The sequence below is a fragment of the Tupaia chinensis genome, unplaced genomic scaffold (assembly GCF_000334495.1).
Source record: "Tupaia chinensis unplaced genomic scaffold, TupChi_1.0 Scaffold000622_1, whole genome shotgun sequence".
NCBI lineage: Eukaryota > Metazoa > Chordata > Mammalia > Scandentia > Tupaiidae > Tupaia > Tupaia belangeri.
In genome coordinates, this window is record NW_006160142.1 from 5,724,076 (window position 1) to 5,745,486 (window position 21,411).

A 21,411-nucleotide genomic window follows, 5' to 3' on the forward strand; every position below is an offset into this window, starting at 1 on the left:
CTGGGTTTTTAACCCCCCGGGTCCAGGACGCGAACCGCGGTCGACTACGTGGGAGTCCAGCGACATAGCCATTACGCTAACTGCTGGTTCCCGCCCAGCATGAGTTCTAAGCCACCGGGTCTGGGATGCGAACCGTCGTCGACTACGTGGGATTCCAGCAACATAGCCATTACGCTACTGCTGGTTCCCGATAATTAACCTTTTTTTAAAAGAGGTTTTTGGTATAGGGCATGTGCGCTCGCCAGAAAGACAGAGACAGAGAGACAGAAAGCAAGAAATCACCCCTTAGGGGGGAGGCCACGCCGCAATCCCTTCTCTTCCATCTCCTCTCGGGATCTTGGGCACACACACACATGCTCCTGGCATGAGTTTCAAGCCACCGGGTCCGGGACTCAAACAGTGGTCGACTACATGGGAGTTCAGCGACATAGCCTTTATGCTAACTGCTGGTCCCAACTTTTTAAGATAATTATTTTAAAGTTTATTTATTGCATTAAAGAGAGAGAAGGAAAGAGAGAGAGAAGCAACCCCAACAGAGTCTTTATGTCACAGTCCACCCTTGGTGTTAGCCTGTTCAGATCATCGGCATGTAAGCGCACCCAGCATACTCAGGGTGGTGCCAGGATTTGAATCCAGGACCTTTTCCATTTGGGTTCAGTTGTGTTACAGCTATGCTGTTACCTGATCCCCTAAGATTTTACAAATGGTAATGAAAACTAGGTGAAATCTTTACATATTGCAAAACGTTTTCATGCTTACCTAAAAAAATATCTTACTTATATAACCAGGTATCTCTAAAACCCATGGTCATTTAAAAAAGGCTAATTTTAGGGGCAGACAGGTGACATTGGTTGTTAAGGCACTGGACTCCCACATGGCTGACCATGGTTCTAGTCCTAGATCCCATGGCTTGAAAATCAATCAGAGAATTACACCAGTTGTATGAGTGTACATGTCCAAAATCCTGAGAGGAGAATGGAGAGGAAGGAATTGCAGCATGTCTATCCCCCAGCCAGTGATTTTTCACTTTCCCTCTCTCCATTTCTCTTTGGTGAGTGTGTGTACTCTGTAGCAAAAAAACAAAAACAAAAACAAAAAAAGATAGAAAGAAACTTAAAAAACAGGCTAATTTTTTTTTCTTTTTTTTTGGAGAGGTTTTTGCTATAGGGTGCATGCGCTCGCCAGACAGAGAGAGACAGAGAGACAGAAAGCGAGAAATCACCCCCCAGGGGGGATGGTCACGCGGCAATCCCTTCTCCTCCATTCTCCTCTCGGGATCTTGGGCACGCACGCACACGTGCCCGGCATGAGTTTTAAGCCACTGGGTCCGGGACACGAACCGCGGTCAACTACGGGGGAGTCCAGCGACATAGCCATTACGCTAACTTCTGGTTCCCAAAAAACAGGCTAATTTTAAAGGATGTAATAAATGAATATACTGTGAACCATAATACCTGTTTTCATTTACTAGAAATTCAACCAACATTTGCTGAATAAATTTTCTTGTAAGTTTTGCTCTTTTTTAACATCCGTAACTAACAGTAATTTGTGGACAAGATACTATCATATTTGAATCATGTGTTGAATGAAGAGCCCTAATAGCTCTCAAACTGCTTGTCATTTAAGGGTTTATCGTTCACCTTAAAGTATTTTAGGGCTGTGCCACTGAAATAAGAGACAATTTAGGTAATAACTACATTGCTGAGAGTAAGCCCGGCCACATGACTTGCCTTGCCTTGAATAGTTGGTAGGTGGCAGCAACAGACCGTTAAGAATGGTCAGAGTTCTTTTTAATGTTCTTAGTTCATTGATTAGAAACAAAATGAAACAGTGTAGCTGAAAATCAAGTAAATAATAAAAGTAAACAGGATGTAATTGATTTACAGAACATAGGTTACCTAAGCTTTATCCTATACTTTCAACAGTAATTTTGTTGTTGTTGTTGTTTGTTTGTTTGCCATAGGGCATGTGCACTGGGCAGGGGTGAGAGGGTGAGGAGATAAATTACACCCTGGGAGGATGGTCATACTGCAATCCCTTCTCCTCCATTCTCCTCTCGGTTTTTCCGGGAATGTGCACACACCTGATTTTCAAGTCATTGGGTCTGGGACTTGAACCATAGTCAACAATGTGGGAGTCCAGCGCCATAACCACAAGGCCACCTGCTGGCCCTAGTAATTTTTTAAAACCTCTAGGCTTGGCTTCACTATCATCCTTAGCTTGTTTCTTCCTTCCAGTTTTTTTTTTTTTAATTTCTCTTTGAAAGTATTGAATTTTTAAAATTTATTTATCTCTTCTGTGAGTGAGAGAGACAGAGAAAGAATGAGAGGGACCAGCAGATGACATAGCAGTTATGTCACTGGACTCCCACTTGGCTGACTGTGGTTCAAGTCCCAGACTTAGTGACTTGAAAATCATGCCGAGCATGTGCTCGTGTGTACCCAGGGTCCTGGGAGGAGAATGGAGGCAAAGGGATTGTGATGTGGCCATCCCCTCTGGAGAGTGATTTCTTACCTTCCCTCTCACTGTGTCTGTCTGTCTCTGGCAAACACATGCACCATAAGGCAAAAACTTCTAAAAGGAAGGAGGAGGAGGAGAAAGGGAAGGAGGAGGGGGAGAAGTAGGAGGAGGAAGAAAGAATGAGAGAAGACTACATTGCCAACAGTATTTTAACACTATGAACCATCCCTAGCCTTGGTCAGCCCCAGACCACAGGCACATGTGTGCTTAGCATACTTAGGGAAGTCTCTATAGACAGGAGACCCAGAACCCTACCTACCATGGCAGTCAGCCTTATAGACTGTGCCATGATCTCACCCCAGGTATTGAAAAACTTTAATGCTCTTTTATTGACAGGAGGGGGTGGCATATTTGAGTTTTGAGTTTTAATTTTCCTTAATTAATTTTTGATCTACTCTTATTGTGAGGATTTTGCCCCCAGGCCTTGCATTCATCAAGGTTCAGTTACAGAATAAATTTTCTACTGTAGACAGTTGCAACAGAGACGGATTTAATATTGGGTGTTAGATGGCTTATACAGCCATTGGGAGGGCTAATAAAAGAGGCACTGGATTACTATCAACCCTAACTTCATATCACGAACATCTTGGGTTGCATTTTTTTTTTTTTTAGAGAGGTTTTTGCTATAGGGCACGTGCACTCGCCAGACAGACAGAGAGAGACAGAGAGACAGAAAGCGAGAAATCACCCCCCGGGGGGATGGCCATGCCGCAATCCCTTCTCCTCCATTCTCCTCTCGGGATCTTGGGCACGTACGCACACACGCCCGGCATGAGTTTAAGCCACTGGGTCTGGGGCGCGACATAGCCATTACGCTAACTACTGGTCCCTTGGGTTGCATTTTAAGAATACTGATTTTGAAATACCTTGAAGACATAGCAAATTTTGAAACCTTTAGCCAAGGCCAGCCAGTGGTATGGTGGTTAAGGTGGCTAGATCCCATATGGCCAACTATATGATTTGAGTCTGAGACCCAGCATCTTGAAAAATGGGCCAGGCACATGTGCTTGCATGCCCAAAATCCCAAGAGGAGAATGGAGGAGATAAGATTGGGGTGTGGCCCATGCCCTGGATGAGGGGAGTGCTTTCTCACTTTCTTTTTCTTTCTCTCTGTTTCTCTGGAAAGTGCATGTGCTTTGACAAATTAAGACAAACAAACAAAACACCTTTGGGCATGTGTATGCATGTAATTAATAAGCTTCCCTGGTGATTTGAATGTACATCCAAGATTGAGAACCACTTTGAGGCTGAGGTTTCTGGATCTACTCATTGCAGAATGAAACTACCAAGGGAGCTACCGATTCTTCTATGATCAAGAAATCATGGGCTGAACTGGGAAGCTGCTTCAGTTGTTGGGTTGAAAACTATGGCTCTCCCATTACTGGAAGCCTCCATGTTCCGGAAACTGCCACATACAGAAAGCTGCCTCTCTGAAAGCCATCACACTTGCTGTGATATTAACTAGTAAACTGGATGTCCATACCCTGCCTCTTGGTGCCCCTGAAGCCAGTGAACAGTTACGATGACCACAATTGACAATGCAACAGAAAAACTAAACTCCTCCATGACTGTGCTTATCACAGAACCAGCAGCGGAGGGTCTCTGCCTCACTCATGCCCCCCTTCCACATCTACCATGGTAATTCTGCTGTTGGACACTCTGTTATACACAGAATAGTAATTGCAAGAAATCTAGAGGTTGTAGTTTTAAATTTTCTAGCTTTACAGAACAGGAAGGCAAGTGAGAAAGAGATTGGAAAGGATGTGTGTACCAATCCACTTCTCCACGAAGGACATCACAAAATAGCACAGTAATTTCAGAGACAAGAGGACTTTTGCTGTCACAGTAGCTCAGATTTGATAAATCTGATTAAGGTCTTTTAGGGAGTGTGTGTGTGTGTGTGTGTGTGTGTGTGTGTACGTGTGTGCAAAGGAGGAATCAGAAAAGATCTTTTCCTTGGATAAGCTCCTTACTTTCGTAGGAAAAGCAAACCTGAGACTGATTTAAATGTGTGCTTGAGGGTATTGGGAAGGGAAAGGCCTGTGTTGCCTACTTTTTGCTGTTCTCCCTCCTTCTCTATCTTGGTATTGTAGCTCAGACCCAGGTACACTCTGTCCAAAATCTGGTGTCTTAATCTGTTAATGTGTTGCTAACAGAAATATCTGAAACTGAGTGAATTTATACAGAAATAGAGGTTTATTCATTCCATGGTTTGCAAGTCCAGAGTCCAAGGTGATATATAGAAAAGGAAAATCCTGGTGAGGCTACAACATGCCTGGGGGAGGTTCTTGAGCAGAGCAGCTGTTCACAAGGTTCTCCTGCTTCTGGTCTGTATCCACATGGCTTCTGCCTGTCTCATTTTCTCATTTATATACATACACAGCAGAACTCAGTCATGGGGGCCCTGCCCTAATGACATTATCATACCCACGGACCCCATTAAGAGTTTTCACTTAACACTCCTACAATACAACCAAGTCCCAAACATGAACTTTTGGGGGTATCTAAATCATGGCCCACTAAGATCAAATTTTAAAATATGAACCTTTGATCAACAAATCGTCATCCAAACCATAGCAAGTGTAGACCTTGAACAGATAAGGTCTTTTAAAAAATGTATGTCCACAACGCCATTATCAAATGTAATAAGGTTGCTATGGTTTATCCCCTGGAGATTCATAGTTTAGAATTTAGCCCCCAGTGTAATGGCATTGGGAGGTGGAACTCAGTGAGAGATGATTGGATCACGGAGCCATCGCTGTCAAGAATGGATTAATGATGTCCCAAGAGATCTAGTGAGTTCTGGCTCTCAGGAGAAAGAATCAGTTCTCAGGGGAGAAGGTTGTTATAAAGGGAAGATGGCTGTCCCTAGGTTGCTGTCTCTGCGTGCACCTTGCCATCCTTTCTGCTCCTATGCCATGTTGTTATGCCAGCCCCACACCTTCAAACCTTTTGGATGTTCCAGCCACCAGAATCATAAGCCAACAAAATCTCAGTTCTGTAAATCTCCCATCTCCCTTTTTGTTGTTTTGCCTAGGGCACATGCACTGACTAGATGGAGACAGAGAAACAGAGAGAGGGAAAGTGAGAAATCACCCCCAGCAGGGTTGGCCACGCTGCAATCCCTTCTCCATTCTCCTCTCGGAATTTTGGTCATGCATGCACATGTGCTGAGGATGTTTCTCAGGCCAGTAAGTCCACGACTCAAAACACGTAGTCAGCCATGTGGGATCCAGCACCTTATGCACCACACTGCCTGCTGGCCCGTCTCAGTTATGTCTGTAAGCAATGCAATAATGAACTGAGATAGAAGTTCATGATTCTGTAATATTTAATGGCCCGTGTTCACATTTCTCCACTGGTCTCAAAATGTCTTAATTGCTTTACATATTCAAATCAAGATCCAAACAAGGCTTATGCTATGAATTCTGTTTATTTGAAAAAATGGGACTTTTGTCTCAGTTTTAGCTGATACCTGAGACTGAAAAATGAAACCATAGTTTTACCTACATTTTACATGAAATGTAGAAAAGAGGTATTTAAAACAGGTTTTGAGAGTCTTAGTTCAGCACCCACCTCAGGATCCAGAGGTTTGCTTTGGGGAAGGTCACTGGAGAGCCTTGTATGAGAGAGAAGCAAAGTGTTTTCCCCTCAACCCCAAGACCTGTGAGCTGGTCTTTAAGAACTTCTTTGAGAACTTGGTAATTGTTCCCTGGATCTAGAAGGGACTAGCAGTCAACCCAGACCTGAGGAAAGTAGAGAGAAAAGGCTGTGACTGGAGAGGCCTGAATAATGCCTGCCACTCTGAGCAAAGAGAGGCCATCAAATTCAGAGCCATCTACGACTTCTGCCAATGGCGAGGCTGAGAGGAGTCCTTACAATCAGATGTGAAGGGAGGGAGAACTCTGGTCCTGGGGTCAGTTTAAACTGATTCCCTCCCAGAGGCCTGGAGGCTAGTAGTGTCAGCGGAGGTCAGCGTTTAACAGAGAACTGGGGTGGGGTCATGCAGAGCACAGGCACTGCACGTCCAGGGAGCCCATCAGGAGTCGCTAGTGGGATGAAGCCCTGAGTCCCCGCAGAAAGGATCCCATAAGGTAACTAATCAGCTTTGAATACTTGCCAATCCCAGAGAGCCTAAACTTGATTCCAAAAGTACCCATCCTTTGAATTCTTAGCCAGGTGAGGGGGATACTACGGCAAAGAAAGGATCAACCATAGTCTCTCCCCTTTTTAGCTTAAATAAAACCAAGCTGGGAGAGGAAAGGAGCTTTAACAACGCATGTCCTTCTAAGGTTTTAGTACTAAATTGCACTGTGATCAAGAAAAATTGGCTCAAACCTGGGACAGAATCTCCTTCTGGAAGAAATAGGTTTTCCAGATAAAATGTGTAACCAATTTTCTGATAAATAGCAATGAGATTGAAGTATCTTCTGGGAAACAAGCTACTTAGTAACAGTCTGGTGTCTAATGATTTTGACTTCAGTTTAGTAATACTGATCTAACCACTTCTTTACCTGTGAAGTATTCTTTGTATAATTGAATCATTGGATTGGCTTGTTTAGGCCCCTTCCCTTATGGAAATTAACAATTTGTATGCTGGAGGCCAGCAGGCGGCATAGTGTTTTAGGCACTGGACTCCCATGTGTTCCACTGCAGTTTGAGTCCTGAACACGGTGGCTTGAAACTCATGCTGGGTGGATGTGTATATGTGCCCAGAATCCCAAGAGAAAATAGAGGAGGGATTGTAGCATGGCCATCCCCCCTAGGGGATGATTTCTCGCTTTCTGTCTCTCCGGCGAGCACACATATTATATAGCAAAACTCTAAAAAAAAAAAAAAAATCAAATCAATTTGTATCCTGTTGAGTCTTGCTCTTTCAACATAATGATTACAGAAATATTTCAGAGACAGTAATATGTTGTTGTATAAAATAATTTTGTTGTCTCTGGAATTGATTATTCCTTATTATCAAATTTCTTTTCTTACTTTATTTTTCCAGAGGTTGTATATGCTCATCAGAGAGAGAGAAAACACCCCCAATGGGACATTGTCATGCCACAATCCTTTCTCCTTCATTTGTCCACCCTGTTGGAATTCGTCCACATGCGCAAATGTACCTGATATGTTTCTCAAGCTGCTAGGGTTGGTGTCTGAGCTGTGTGGTTAGCTATGAGGAATCTGGCTCCCTTAACCACTAGGTCACAGTGCTGGCCCAGGATTTTCCTTTTCTATGTATCACCTTAAACATAATCCTACATCACAAAGAAATTGTTTTAAAGAGTCCAAAGAAGTTAATGACTTGACTAGGATTTAATTTCAACCACTAGTAACATACAGCCTAGTTATTCTAAAGTGTTACTCAGGTTACACAGCCAAACCTTTCCATGTAATTTAATTGTGTGTTACATATGAAAACCCCAATACATTTAATTACATAAATAGCCATATGCTGGGCTGGCAGAAACAGCACAGCAGTAACACAAAGCTCCATGATCCGGACTTCTGTGGGAAGGTGTCGAGTTTGGGTCCAGATTTCTCCTGGTACAAATGTATGTGTTCCTCCATTCAGGGCTGGCTGGAGCTGGGAGTGGATTGTGGGCTGAGAATCCTGTTAGGCGTGACTGTCTCTCTGTCCTCTCTCTCATGGAGAAATGTTTAAAACAATAATAAACTTAAAAAAAAAAAAAGCCAGAGCCAGCCCCATAGCACAGTGGTTAAGTATTGTGCATTGAGAGACAAATACCATGTGGCCAGCTGGGATTTCAATCCCAGCCTGATCAGCTTGAGAGACATGCTGGACACTTGTATATGTGTGCCTAGGACTGACAGGATGAGAGGTGAAGGAAAAAGGATCATGGCATGACCATGCTTCACTGGGGATGCTTTCTCTATGTCTGTTGAGTGCACGCATCCTCTGATGATAGAAAATAAATTTAATAAGGGAGAAAAGCCAAATACTCATATACCAATACAGATTTGGTAATATATATAAGTTGGTCCAGGCCTTTGAAAAACAAATGGGCAATATGTTTCAAAAACAATACATGCTCGGGACCAGCAGTTAGTGTAATGGCTAAGTTGCTGGACTCCCATGTAGGCAACCGTGGTTCAAGTCCCGGACCCGGTGACTTAAACTCACGCCAGGCGTGTGTGCGTGCGTGCCCAAGATCCCAAGAGGAGAATGGAGAAGGGATTGCGGCGTGGCCATCCCCCCTGGGGGGTGATATCTCGCTTTCTGTCTCTCTGTCTTTCTCTGTCTTTCTGGCGAGTGCATGCGCCCTATAGCAAAAACCTCTCCAAATTAAAAAAAAAAATACATGCTTATACCCTTTGATTTGGTATTCTAACTTCTGTTCCCATTTAAAAACATGGGAAGGAAGGAAACTACACACAATATTTCCTTCACAATATTTTCTATGTGAATGAAGCAGTCTGAATGTGCAAGAACAGGGACTTAGGTAAATTTATGATTATACTCACTTAATATCATGAAATCCTTAAAATACTCATTAAGACTACAACATGGAATAGAAAGAATAAAAGTTTAATACTTATTTAATTACTTAAGATACAGATAGCTAGATAGCACAAAAGTGATAGTTGGGTTAGGATTATGGAAGATTCTTTTTCTTCTATTTTCAAAAATGTCTCTAGATATTTCTGTTATTTAAAATGAACTTAATATTAGAAACATTTTTCGGGACCAGCAGATGGTGTAATGGTTACATTGCTGGACTCCCAAGTAGTGTACTGTGGTTTGAGTCCTGAACCTGGCAGCTTAAAAACTCACGCCAGGTGTGTGTGTGTGTGTGTGTGTGTGTGTGTGCGCATGTGTGTTTACACAAGATCCTGAGAGGAGAATGGAGAAGGGATTGGTGTGTGGCTATACCCCCGGAGGGTTATTTCTCACTTACTGTCTCTCTGGAGAGCACATGTGCTCCATAGTGAAAAAAATCTCTTAAAAAAATGAGAAACATTTCTAAAGTCTTAGAATCACGTATTATTGCCAATCCATGCTAAAATGGTACATAAAAATTTCTATTCGCTAACATTCTGTTGTCAGACAGTAAATTTTTTAGCTAAGCAAATGTCAATTGTTGCTATAGCATTTCTAAAATTAAAATAAAACTACATAATAATTGCAGGAGTACTCTTGGGTAAATGTGGAGAAAAGTCAAAGATTGATTAAGAAAAGGAAAATGTCAACCTTTCTAGTCCTACTACTTGGAAGATATAACACATTAAGTAACTAGGATGAAATCTGCTAAGCACTTGCAAAGGTGACTGAGCAAGATAGAGGAAGATTTTGGAATAGGGGAAGGTATTCCAGATAATGTAGAATAAAGAGCAAAGGTTTTTTGTTTGTTTGCTTGCTTTTTCCTCTCTGTTCAGAGCAGAATTAAAGTATCTTAACTATAGGTCACCTACAGATTGTGGGTAAGCAGAGAATAAGAGGTTAGTGGAAGCAGAAGATCTTTGGTCTTACTCAGAATGCAATGGAGAGACTGAAAATGTTTGAGAAGAGTGAGTTAAAATCTGTTGATTCTAGAGTCTGCATGGAATGAACTGGGAGATGAGAGGAAGAGATAAATTGTGAGGTCTCTGCAGTAAACCAAGGCCTTCATTATGTAAAATTATCCACATAGTACCTCCAGAGTATACTTTTCTTTAAAAATGATTTAACCACATTGTAACCAAGTTTTAGCTGATTTTTTGGTGTTCTCTAATAGAATTGGCACATAATTCTGAATCAGATTGTAAAGTATTTTAGCTGTGTGACCAGATGCAGAGAAATGTGTAAAGGTATCGAGGCCAACAAGTTAAGTTGAGAAATGCAAATTCTCATAAGTAAAAGGATTTGGAATTCTGGAAGGTGGCAGATTATCAATATCTGTATCCAGATCCTTTGCAGTGTTGGGTCATTTTAAATTAAGCCTTTAAAGTAGCTCACCATGAAATAAAATTCTCTAAGAAAAAACTACCTTAACCTACTAACCAAATATCCTCAACTATCAAGTTAGCAAGTCCTTCCTTTAAAAACCAATCTGGAAATGGGGAGATACTTACTGGTCGAATGCTATGAAATGTTAATCAGCTAATATGAATAAGTCCTGGAGATCTATTGTATTAAACCCCATCGTTACTACAACTAATAATAATGCCTTGTACACTTGAAATTGCTGCGAGTAAACATGAAGTGGAATCAGCGGAAATAAGAACATCCAGACACAGCCAAATTATAGGAGTTCTTTATTGATTAAGCCGGTGACTGAGGGAGGAATAGTATCTATCAAAGACTCAGCAGCCCTGGGTGTTGGGAGAATGGGGTTTATAAAGGCAAAAACCACATTTGAGTGAACATGCCTCCAGCAGTAACTGTTGAGGATGGGAAGGAATGACCTTGCACAGGCGTTTGTACAGAAGCAAAATTAATCACTGTTACCTGGGGCATCTTTAGGGTTGGGGACTTTCTAGTCCTTATACAAAGGCAATGGAATCTTAATGGTCTTCATGGATCAGGGCAAGGGGTCTGGCTATGAATTACTACATTGCTAAGGAAGGGAGTTTCGGGGTTATTTAGCAAAGACAGTAGGAGTATTAATCACTCTGTTTACTCTAGGCAAAAGGAGAAAGCAAGTTTCCGGTAGAGAGAGGAGTTCAAAATGGAGGTGCTCCTGCTCCCAAGTGTTCTCTCCACATAAAAGGTTAAGTAGGGGAGGGGATAGCTAAGTTCATTAGCTTGCCAACCATCTCACAATGGCTACTTAAATCCAAACTGCACCTGGTATACCACAAATGCATGCAACTTTTAAGCTGGCGGAGGGGGCACTGCACCCCTCGAGAAAGCTGCGTGAGCTAAGCCCCTGAGCAGAGCCGCCAGCGCTCCGGTCCTGGAGCCCGGTGGCTCCGGGCGGGAGGGGCCGGAGAGGCGGCCGGGCCGGCAGGCTGCGGGTTCCAGGTGTCCCCGGCTGCCCTCGCTCCCAGACTCGCCGTCTCATTTGCCGCCTTCGACGCGTGACCCGGCGCGCTCGCGTCTGGGACCGGTGACAGGCTCGGGGTGCGCCTGGCGGTCCCATGTGCCCCCTCTCTTTCGCGGCCGCCGCATTCGCAGCGCCCCGAGCCCGCCTGTCTCTCCTCCGCAGAGGGCTCGCCGCCGCCATGTCTACCGCCGAGCCACTCAAATCCGTGGACTACGAGGTGTTCGGGAGAGTGCAGGGTAGGGGCCTCCCTACAGTGGGCGATAAGGAGGCGTTACGGGAGGAAGGGGAGAAAGCTGCGAGAGGAGCCTCCCAGCTCATGGAAGCCCTTTAGGGCGGGGCTGGGACTTCCGCTCGGCCATGACACAGCAGCGTGGGGGGTGGAGGGAGTGAGGGGCCGGGGGCGGGGGGCCGAGTAAGGGCAGGGGATGGGCAGGGGCAAGAGGGAAAGAAGACAGCCTTTGAACTCGTGGTCCCACTGTTTGCCCCTGAAGCTACCTGGGCTTGACTTGAATTTTAGGAAGAACACTTGGATGGTATTTGGGGGATTCCTTTATCAGAAGTCAGACTTTCTTTCCTACCCCTTTGTAACTCTTAATCTAATTTTTGTTTCTTCATAAGTTTAAATATTTAGTTGAAAAGGATCTAACAGTTGACTTATTGTAAATACATTGTAAATTAAAATGTTAAATCACTTTGAAATTTATCGAGCGGAATATAAACACTGTAGTGACTTTAATATCCACCATTATCTATTTAAAATAAAGCTCTTTAATGTTGGGAAATTTTCCAGGGTCTCCTTTTATTCTGTTTTAGACTGTTCATCTAAACTATGTGTCCTTAGACGGCCTCTGGTTTGTTCCTCATTTTGGTATCTTGTAGGACTCCTGTGCCACCGGGAATTGTTTTGAGTCAAAATACAAAGGGCTCATAGTCCCTCTTCAAAGTTTCTTTGTGCTCCAGGCTAGTTCCCTGATCTATAGCTGCCTAAGCAGGGTCATCCTTCCTAAGGACACGAACACTTGGCCCATGCAGTGCCTGCGATGTGTTCCTCCAGCAGACTCAGCCTGTAGTCCACTGCGTGGGATCTGGCTCACCGTGCGCAGCACTTAACCCCTGTGCTATGGGCCAGCCAGAATTTTATTTCGTAATGAGACAGCTAGGGGTGTGTTTAGAACATTGATTAAAGGTAGGTGTTAGGTTTGATTTGGGAGTGGTGGCGGAGTCAGAGGCGTCAAAGGCGAAAATACCAGAGTCAGGCTTTGGGGTTTAAAAAAACCAGCCTAATTTATTCTGCACTCTCCGGGTGAGGTCCCTCAGTCTGGTCAGAGACCGAGGGAGTCACACCCAGGTTGGTGCTGCTCCTTCTAAAAGGGCCGTTGTCCAAGTCACACCCAGGGTGGGTGCTGCTCCTTCTAAAAGGGCTGTTGTCCAATACGTGGTCACCACAGGTCCTTGTCTGGCCAATGGAGTTTGCTGTTTCTGTTTAACTTTGGCGGGTGCCAAATGCTGAAGGGCGGGTAAAGTCCCTTGGTGATGGCGGGCCAGGTGTGGACAACAGGAAAGTTCCTGCTGGCGGGAATGTTTCCGCCATGTTTCTTTTCTCTTCCCCCAGACCTTACAGTAGGATTTTTTTTGGTATTCTAGAAGTCTGTTTTAGAAAAGAATACATAGGGAAGTTGGAGATCAAGAAATTGATTTCCTTGAAATTATCTGTAGGTTTGTGTCCTTGAGAAACCCTTGGGGTACTCCTGAGGGTATTGAGTCCTGGTTTGAAATCTGCCACAATATCTCACTGAAGAATACTGCATAAATCAGGGAAGTTTTGGCAAAGATGATCCTCCCCCCCATGAAAAAAGAAAAAAGGGGGTGCTCTTTGAAGATTTTTTTTTTTTTTAATTTAGGAAACAAAAAGAAGTCAGAGGGATCTGAATCGGGACTATAGGTACCTAATAATTTCCCATCCAAACTCTTTCGCCGAGTTGACCTTGTTTGATGAGAGGAGTGGGCAAAAGCACTGTCAGGGTAGAGAAGGATTCTCTGGTGAAGCTTTCTGGGGTATTTTTTTCTGCTAACGTTTCCAGTAACTTTCAAAGGACACTGTCTTAATAGGCAGATGTTACAGTTCTTTGGCCCTCCAGGAAGTCAACAAACAAAATGCCTCAAACATCCCAAAAAACTGTTGTCATGACCTTTGCTCTTGACCTGTTGGCTTTTGATTTGAATGGGCTACTTTCATTTCTCTCTCTTTTTTATTTTTTTTAATTGCCATAGGGTGTGTGTACTTGCAGAGAGACAGAGAGGAGGGAAAATACTCCCAATGAGGCATGGTCACACTGCAGTCCTTTTTCCTCCATTTTGACATTGGGATTTGGGGAACACGTATTTCAAGCTGCTGGGGCAGGAATTCAAATCTATAGTCTGTCACGTGGAAATCCAGCTCCCCTATGCACATCCCTTAACCACTGCTCTACAGCACCAGCCCAGATTTTCTTAGTTTTTACCTAAGGTCTTTTTTCTATTCTCAGGTCCCATCCAGGATGTCACATTATATTTAGTCCTCTTGCCTAGTCAGGCTCCTTGAAGCTGTGACAGTTTCTAAGATTTGCCTTGTCATTGATGACCTAGGCAGTTTTGAGGAGTATTTTGAGGTCAAAGAGTTTGCACAGTGTCCCCCAATGGTCTGGTATTTTTGTCATGATATGAGGCTAGCTGCAGTTGAGAGGAAAGTCGCTGACGTAAGGTATCATTCTTTTCACACCTTGTAGAGGGTATATACTTACTATCAAAAAAGCTTATCTTTGTCGGTGGCCAACCTTGACCACTGGCTGAGATAGGGAGATAAAGTTTGTCATGTTGGGACCAGCAGTTAGTCGCTGAACTCCCATGTAGTTGACCCCGGTTCAAGTCCTGGACCCTCTGGCTTAACCTCACGCTAGGCACATGTGCATGCGTGCCCAAGATCCTGAGAGGAGAGCGGAGAAGAATTGACTGAGAAGATCCCGAGAGGAGAGCGGAGAAGAATTGACTGCGACGTGGCCATCCCCCGTGGGGGGTGATTTCTTGCTTTCTGTCTCTCTGTCTCTTCTCTGTTTCTCTGGTGAGCTCATGTGCCCTGTAGCTAAAACCTCTCAAAAAAAAAAAAAAAGTTTGTCATGTTTCTCTACTCTGAAGTTGCTCTCCCAACTCCTTTTCCATCCTCTTCATTAAAAAAATCGCCACATTCTCCAGAAGCTCCATGTGTGTTCCCCCCACCACCACCACCAACTTCTGTTGCACTGGGATCTTTGGGATGAAGGTGAGGACAGAAGTCTGACTGCTTTTTCCTGTTTTCCAAAATTCTTTCCAGAGGACCTGACTGGAGTCACAGAAACATTAACAGACCATTTTGACCCATTGATAACAGGATTCTTCCTATTTTTTGTCCCTGACATGGCATCGTTGTGATTTATGTTAAGACTCCTTATCTCTGTTAAAGTACATTCTTTTCTGATCTCAACAACCTTCTTTTTCTAATCACCAACCTAAAACTGTAAAACGCACCTATAGCCTAGAAGTTCCTGCTTCTGCATGTTCCAACCTTTTTGGGCCAGATCAGTGGAAAAACTCTTCACTAAATTCCAAACTTTGTCTTTTGCTCTGAAAAATCAAATAAAAGGAGCTCCTATACCTGATCACCCCGAGAAAGGCATGTTTTGCCTCCTCTCTGGGCCTGGGTCACTCATACTCTCCTTAGGAATAACCCGTATTAATTATTTTTACAGAATTGGTTGTTTACATCAACAAGGGTTAAGGAAGTAGAGGACAGGGTCTTTATTTTTAGAGCATTTGTAACTGTGGCATACCTTATGTTTCTGCAGATGTTTACTTCCATTTTTATCTAGCACACTGTAATGTGAAAATCTGATTTGAAAAGAAAATGTATTAAGCTGTGTATCGATACCTTGACGCTTTTCCAGCTCTCAGGTGAATACTAGTGACACTCCTAGAAACGCATGTAGCAATCTGTTGATTTATTCAAAATTGATAATTTGTTTTTGACAGTATTGACTCAGTTTTAGAATAAGAGTGGTTTATTGTAGTACTGACATAAGTAGCAATGTTCTTGAAGATTGTTTAAAATGAAAACCAAGGTAAATTATTAAATGGTTTTGCCAGATACCACAAAATTTAGACATACACATTTTCCTTACGTGGAAAGGTAAATGGAAAAACTGGTTTAGATATTGAAAATCTAAGCACCTTAAAGTATGTTAACCATAAATATGATTAACTCTAATTTTTCTCTGATCTTTGTTTCTATAGCATTTCACTTATAGTTCTGTCATATACTTCTTGTTTTTTTCTTATCTTTAACCCATTGTACTTCCAACTACAGTTAAATATGTGCTTGTCTGTGTTTCTCACTGGACAATGATGATAGTATTTTGAAGGTCAGGCTGGTGGCTGTTTCTATGTCTCCTGCGGAGCTGTTGCCTCTGGTGGAGACTTCAAAAGTATCTTGAATTAAGCTGAAGTGCCTGGGGGTCATTGGCTTGGGGAAGAAATGGTAGCACAGGACTGTTTGAATCCTTGCTCCAGGGAACAGACCTTTGACTGCTGGTAGAAGTTAAGTGAGGCAGAATTTTATCCCATACAAAGAAAGCCTTTTTTTTTCCTTTTTAAAAGATGTTTAATTATTAAGGACTGCTTTGCCAGGTACAGATTAGATGTCTTCCTGTATTCAAATGTACACAGACAATCAGCTCCCACTTATAAAGGGCTATATAGTATAATGTGAAAATCTGATTTTACATGAAAGGATGCTGATGTTTAAAGTTCATCACATGCGGGACCTGTAGTTGGCGTAATTACTATGTCACTGGACTCCCATGTAGCCGACAGCAGTTCGAGTCCTGGACCCGGTGGCTTAAACTCACACCGGGCGCGTGTGCGTGTATGTCCAAAATCCCGAGAGGAGAATGAAGGAGAAGGGATTGCGGCATGGCTATCCCCCCTGGGGGGGTGATTTCTTGTTTTCTGTCTCTCTGTGTTTCTCTGTCTTTCTGGCAAGCACATGCGCCCTATAGCAAAAAATCTCTCCCCCCCCCAAAAAAAAATTAATTACATGATTTCTTTAAATATCAACATTAAAAAATTTATTTTATTTTAATTTCTTTTATACATTCAATTACTATACATCACTTAGCTTGTAAAGTGAATTTTCCAACACATTTACATTTCTCACCATTGGGGTACTATACATGTTTTCATCAACAGATAGTAACCCATTTCTGTGTCTCATAAATGTTTTGTCTCTATTTTTCTCAAGTATCAACATTTCTTTATAGATTTAAAGTATGACTTGCCTTGCAAACATTCACCTCAGAGTTTCTCACTGACACCTCTTTCCACAACGTGAGGTACAATTGCAGATAAGTGAACCTTAAGTGAACAGCATATTGTGCTTGAGTCTTTCATAGCTGAAGGGGCTGATGTCTGCCCCAGTTTCTAGAGCAATATGTCTGTAAAAAAATCTGCCTGTGTCATATCAGCTTGCCGTCTCTTTAGTAAGTGAGGTGGAAACATTGCCGGGAGGCCATAAAAGCCCATAGAAGCATCCTCTCCTGCAGAGGTTTGTCCCAAGAGTGCTCTGTTCCAGCCACAGTGCTGATGAACTGCAAAAAAATCTGTTCCCATGTTCACCTTTTCTTCCAATACAGACATCTCTCTGTTGCACAATCCACTTCAAACTAGTGGTCAAGACTCTCAGATAGATTCTGGGAACATTCCAAGTAGGTTATAGAGCTTTGAACAGTTGATTCCCACATAGTTCATTGCTTCCCAGAGCTAATGGGCTGGATATCTTGAGGTCCCTTGGCACTCATTCTTCTAAGGCTTTAAATAAGAGTTGGGGTGCAGGGCCCAATAAATAACATCCCTCTCTTTTTTTTTTTTAGAGATATTTTTGCTATAGGGCATGTGCACTTGCTGGAGAGACAGAGAGAAAGAGAAAATGAGAAATCCTTCCACCCCCATGGAGAATTCCATGCCACAATCCTTTCTCCTCCATTCTCTTGGGATTTGGGGCATGCATACACACATGCCTGGCATGAGTTTCAAGTTGCTGGGTCCAAGACTCGAACTACGGTTGGCTATCTGGGAGTCCAGTGCCACCATGCCACCTGCTGGCCCCAGCATCTCTCTTTAGTATGTGAGCTATTGACATGTAAGACAAGGAGTGAAGCAGAGTTTGGGGGACGTGGTGTGTGTGTCTGCGGATAAATGAACTTTAAACTGTACTTGAGAATTAAACATACCCAACCAAGCATCATCAGCAAAACTGCTTGAGGGGAGAGCCAAGGTTGATCCTTGTGGATAACTTGCTCTCAGCAGAAGAAAGAACAGGAAGCACCTGGGCTATGCATGTTTCTCCTTCTAAACTTACCCACTATATGAGTCATTGCATGTCCCTGGAGGATTCGGGGCAGGGTAGAGAATGTCACACTACTGGATGCTCCTCCTCATAGAAGGAACCGTCGTTAGGGAGAAAGAGGCTCTCTCCTCCAGAAATAAACTGTAAAATCTAGCGAGAGCTCTGTTACTTATTTCTGCTTGCAGTACTGTGAGATGATCCACACTGCAGGGTTTATTGGCATGGAGTGATTGGCAAAATCAGGGAGGTTGTGGAGTGAGCAAAATTAGAGAAGTATTGCCCTTGTACAGACAGGGAAGTAGGGTGGACTACATCCGCCCTGTTTTCTGTCCCCCCCCCCCTTTTTGGTGGATTTAAAATTTTCTATGAGATATAATTGAAATGACAATAAATGCACAGTCATTTTTAAGAATATTCACAATGTTTTGCAATTCTAAAACATTTCCATCACTCCCAAAACACCCCAGGTCCCTTTAGCAGTCCTTTTCCATTCCCTCCCACCCCTCATCTTGACTTCTTCCCTGTCCCCTGGAATGTTAAGGAGCTTTAGAGAAGTCAGGGCCAGAGCCTCTGATGTCCTTGACCTTTCCTTCATGATTTCAAGATGGCTGCTCTAGTTCTAATCCCATCATATTCGTTTTATGATCAGGAAGAAGGAGGGTGTAAATGCGGTAGCCTTGTTCCCCTTGAGCTTTCCTAATAGCCTCAAGCAGTGACTTGGCTTACACTTCACTGGCTGTCCCTGTTATAAGGGAGACTGGGAAACATACACAGGTACATTGCTGCCCCAAGTAGAATCAGAGCTCTGGGCCCAGTGCCGTGGTGTGCACTGATAAGATGCTATACCCTGCAGGTGGGACCACATGGGGGGCCTGGTCCAAACGAAAAAGTCAGTCATGGGCTAGCATGTGGTGTGGTGGTTAAGGTGCTGGGCTCCTACATGGCTGACTGTGGTTCGAGTCTAGTTTGCCAAGCAGTATGAACTTCGCCCAAGATTATCTCTTAAACTTAAGTAACATTTTCTGCTTCTGATGCTTTATGATTGTCTAATAGGTATGTGTCTACCATTTATAGTTACAAGTACTTTTAAATTTAAAATGCAGAAAAATTAAATCAAATTAACACATGCTCACAGATTAAAAAAAAAAAAATCAAACAGTACAGAAGGGATTGCTGTGATGAGAAGCAACAGCCACCATATTGTGCTCCAAAATTTCATACTCCAAATCTTGAAAGTTCTGTAACAACCAATTTAACTATTTCTTTTTTTAGGTTTTGTGGTTGGCATGTCTTTATTACATACATAATATGTATATGCCTAATGTTAATTTAGACATTATCCGTTAACTTCTTATTGTCCTCTGTAGATATGAATGTATGAAGGGTCTTCAAAAAGTTCAGGAAAAGGGGCCAGCAGTTAGCGTAATGGCTATGTTGCTGGACTCCCATGTACTTGACCACGGTTTGCGTCCTGGACCCAGTGGCTTAAAACTCACACCGGGCTTGTGTGCATGTGTGCCCAAGATCCCGAGAGGAGAACGGAGGAGAAGGGATTGCGGGGGGGCCATCCCCCTTGGGGGGCGATTTCTCGCTTCCTGTCTCTCTGTCTCTCTCTGTCTTTCTGGTGAACACACATGCCCTATAGCAAAAACCTCTCCAAAGGAAAAAAAAAAGTTCAGGAAAACACATATTATGAAATAACTATGCATGCATTTAAAATTTTGTCCCTAAAATAAACTTGTACTTTAATTCAATTTTCCATAAACTTTTTCAAATCTCCTTGTATATATATTATATATTCGATCACTATATGTTATCACTTATGTAAAGTTCTGCTGGAATCCACATAGAATATTTTAGATAAAAAAGTAACCAAAAAATACATAATAGCATCATATGTTAATCACTACTATGATAAGCATGTAACAAATGGGATGCATTGCTTTTCTTTTTTTTCTTAGAGATTTTTGCTATAGGGCAAGTGGGCTCACCAGACAGACAAAGAGAGAGGGAAAGTGAGAAATCACCCCCTGGAGGAGATGCCACACTGCAATCTCTTCATTTTCCTCTTAAGATGCTGGGCATGCATGCACACACGCCCCCACATGATTTTCAAGCTGCTGGGTCCAGGATTTGAACCACAGTTGGCCATGTGGGAAGTCTAGCACCTTAACCACTACATCACCTGCTGGCCCCTGTATTTCTATTTTTGATAAATTGGTCAAGGAGTATTTCTCTAAGGAGGTGACATTTATTACAGAGATACAGAGAATGAGAATGAGACAGACATGAGATCAGGAGAAAGAGCATTCTAGGCAGAAGAGATCACAAATGGAAAGGCCATGAGGCAGGACTATGCTTGCTGTTTCGTGGGGCCAAAGGAGGCAAATTTGGCTGGAATGGAGTGAAGACAGGAGTACTAAGCAATGAGGAATAAGCATTAGAAAGAAGCATGGAGGACATGGTAACCCCTGAATATATTTTATTTTGAGTGTAATGGGGAGCTACTAGAGGGTTTTAAACTAGAGAAGGGAGTGATTTGATTTTACTCTCTCTCTCTCTGTCTCTCTCTTTCCTGGATTTTTGCCACAGGGTGCATGTGCTCTCTAGAAAGACAGTGAGAGGGAAAGTGAGACATCATCTCTTGGGGTGATGGCCAGGCCACAATCCTTTCTCCTCCATTGTCATCCTGGAATTTTGAGCACAAGCACATGCCTCCAGTATGATTTTCAAGCCTCCTCTGGGTCTGGGACTCAAACAGCTATCAGCTGTGTGGGAGTCCAGCACATAAACCATCATGCCACCTCCTGGCCCCTTGATTTTACTTTTTTTTTTTTTTCTTTTTAGGTTTTTGCTATAGGGCATGTGCACTCACTTGAGAGAGACAGGGAAAGTGAGAAATCATCCACCCCTGGAGGATGGCCATGCTGCAGTCCCTTCTCCATTCTCTTGGGATTCTGGGCATGCACACACACACACACCTGGCATGATTCTCAAGCCACTTTACTTTTTAAGAAAGCATTTTATTGGGCCAGCAGGTGGCATGGTGGTTAAGGTGCCCACATGGCCAACCACAGTTCAAGTCCTGGACCTGGCAGCTTACTTTTTCGCTTTCTCTCTTTTTTTATGTCACTCTGTGGTCAAATTAAAAAAAAAAAAAAAGATGATGATGATGAATAAAATAAAGTAAAATAATACTTTTAAAATAATTTTCTTTTTTATTCAACTTTATTTTTTATTATTATTATTATTCATTTTAATTTGACCAGAGAAAGAGAGAGACAGAGAGAGAGAGAGAAAGTGAGAAAGCAAGCTGCTGGGTCTGGGACTACGACCACAGTTGACCATGTGGAAATCCAGTGCTCTTAACACATGCCACCTGCCAGCCCAAAATAATTTTTTTTTTTTTGGAGAGGTTTTCGCTATAAGGCGTGTGTGCTCGCCAGACAGACAGAGAGAGACACAGAGACAGAAAGCGAGAAATCACCCCCCTCAGGG

General features: G+C 42.9%; 1 protein-coding gene across 2 annotated transcripts in view; it reads left to right on the forward strand.

Annotated features, from left to right (window-relative positions):
• ACYP2 (acylphosphatase 2) overlaps positions 1–21,411 on the forward strand; it is a 250,513-nt gene that overhangs the window by 47,874 nt on the left and 181,228 nt on the right. The window contains exon 1 of one of the 2 annotated variants that reach the window (XM_006159029.3): positions 11,437–11,737. The exons of the other annotated variant lie outside the window; for it this stretch is intronic. Within the exon in view, the coding sequence (XP_006159091.1) occupies positions 11,596–11,737 (142 nt within the window). The 5' untranslated portion in view covers positions 11,437–11,595. Of the gene's footprint in view, positions 1–11,436; positions 11,738–21,411 lie in introns of those variants that run through there. 2 annotated transcript variants of the gene reach the window in all.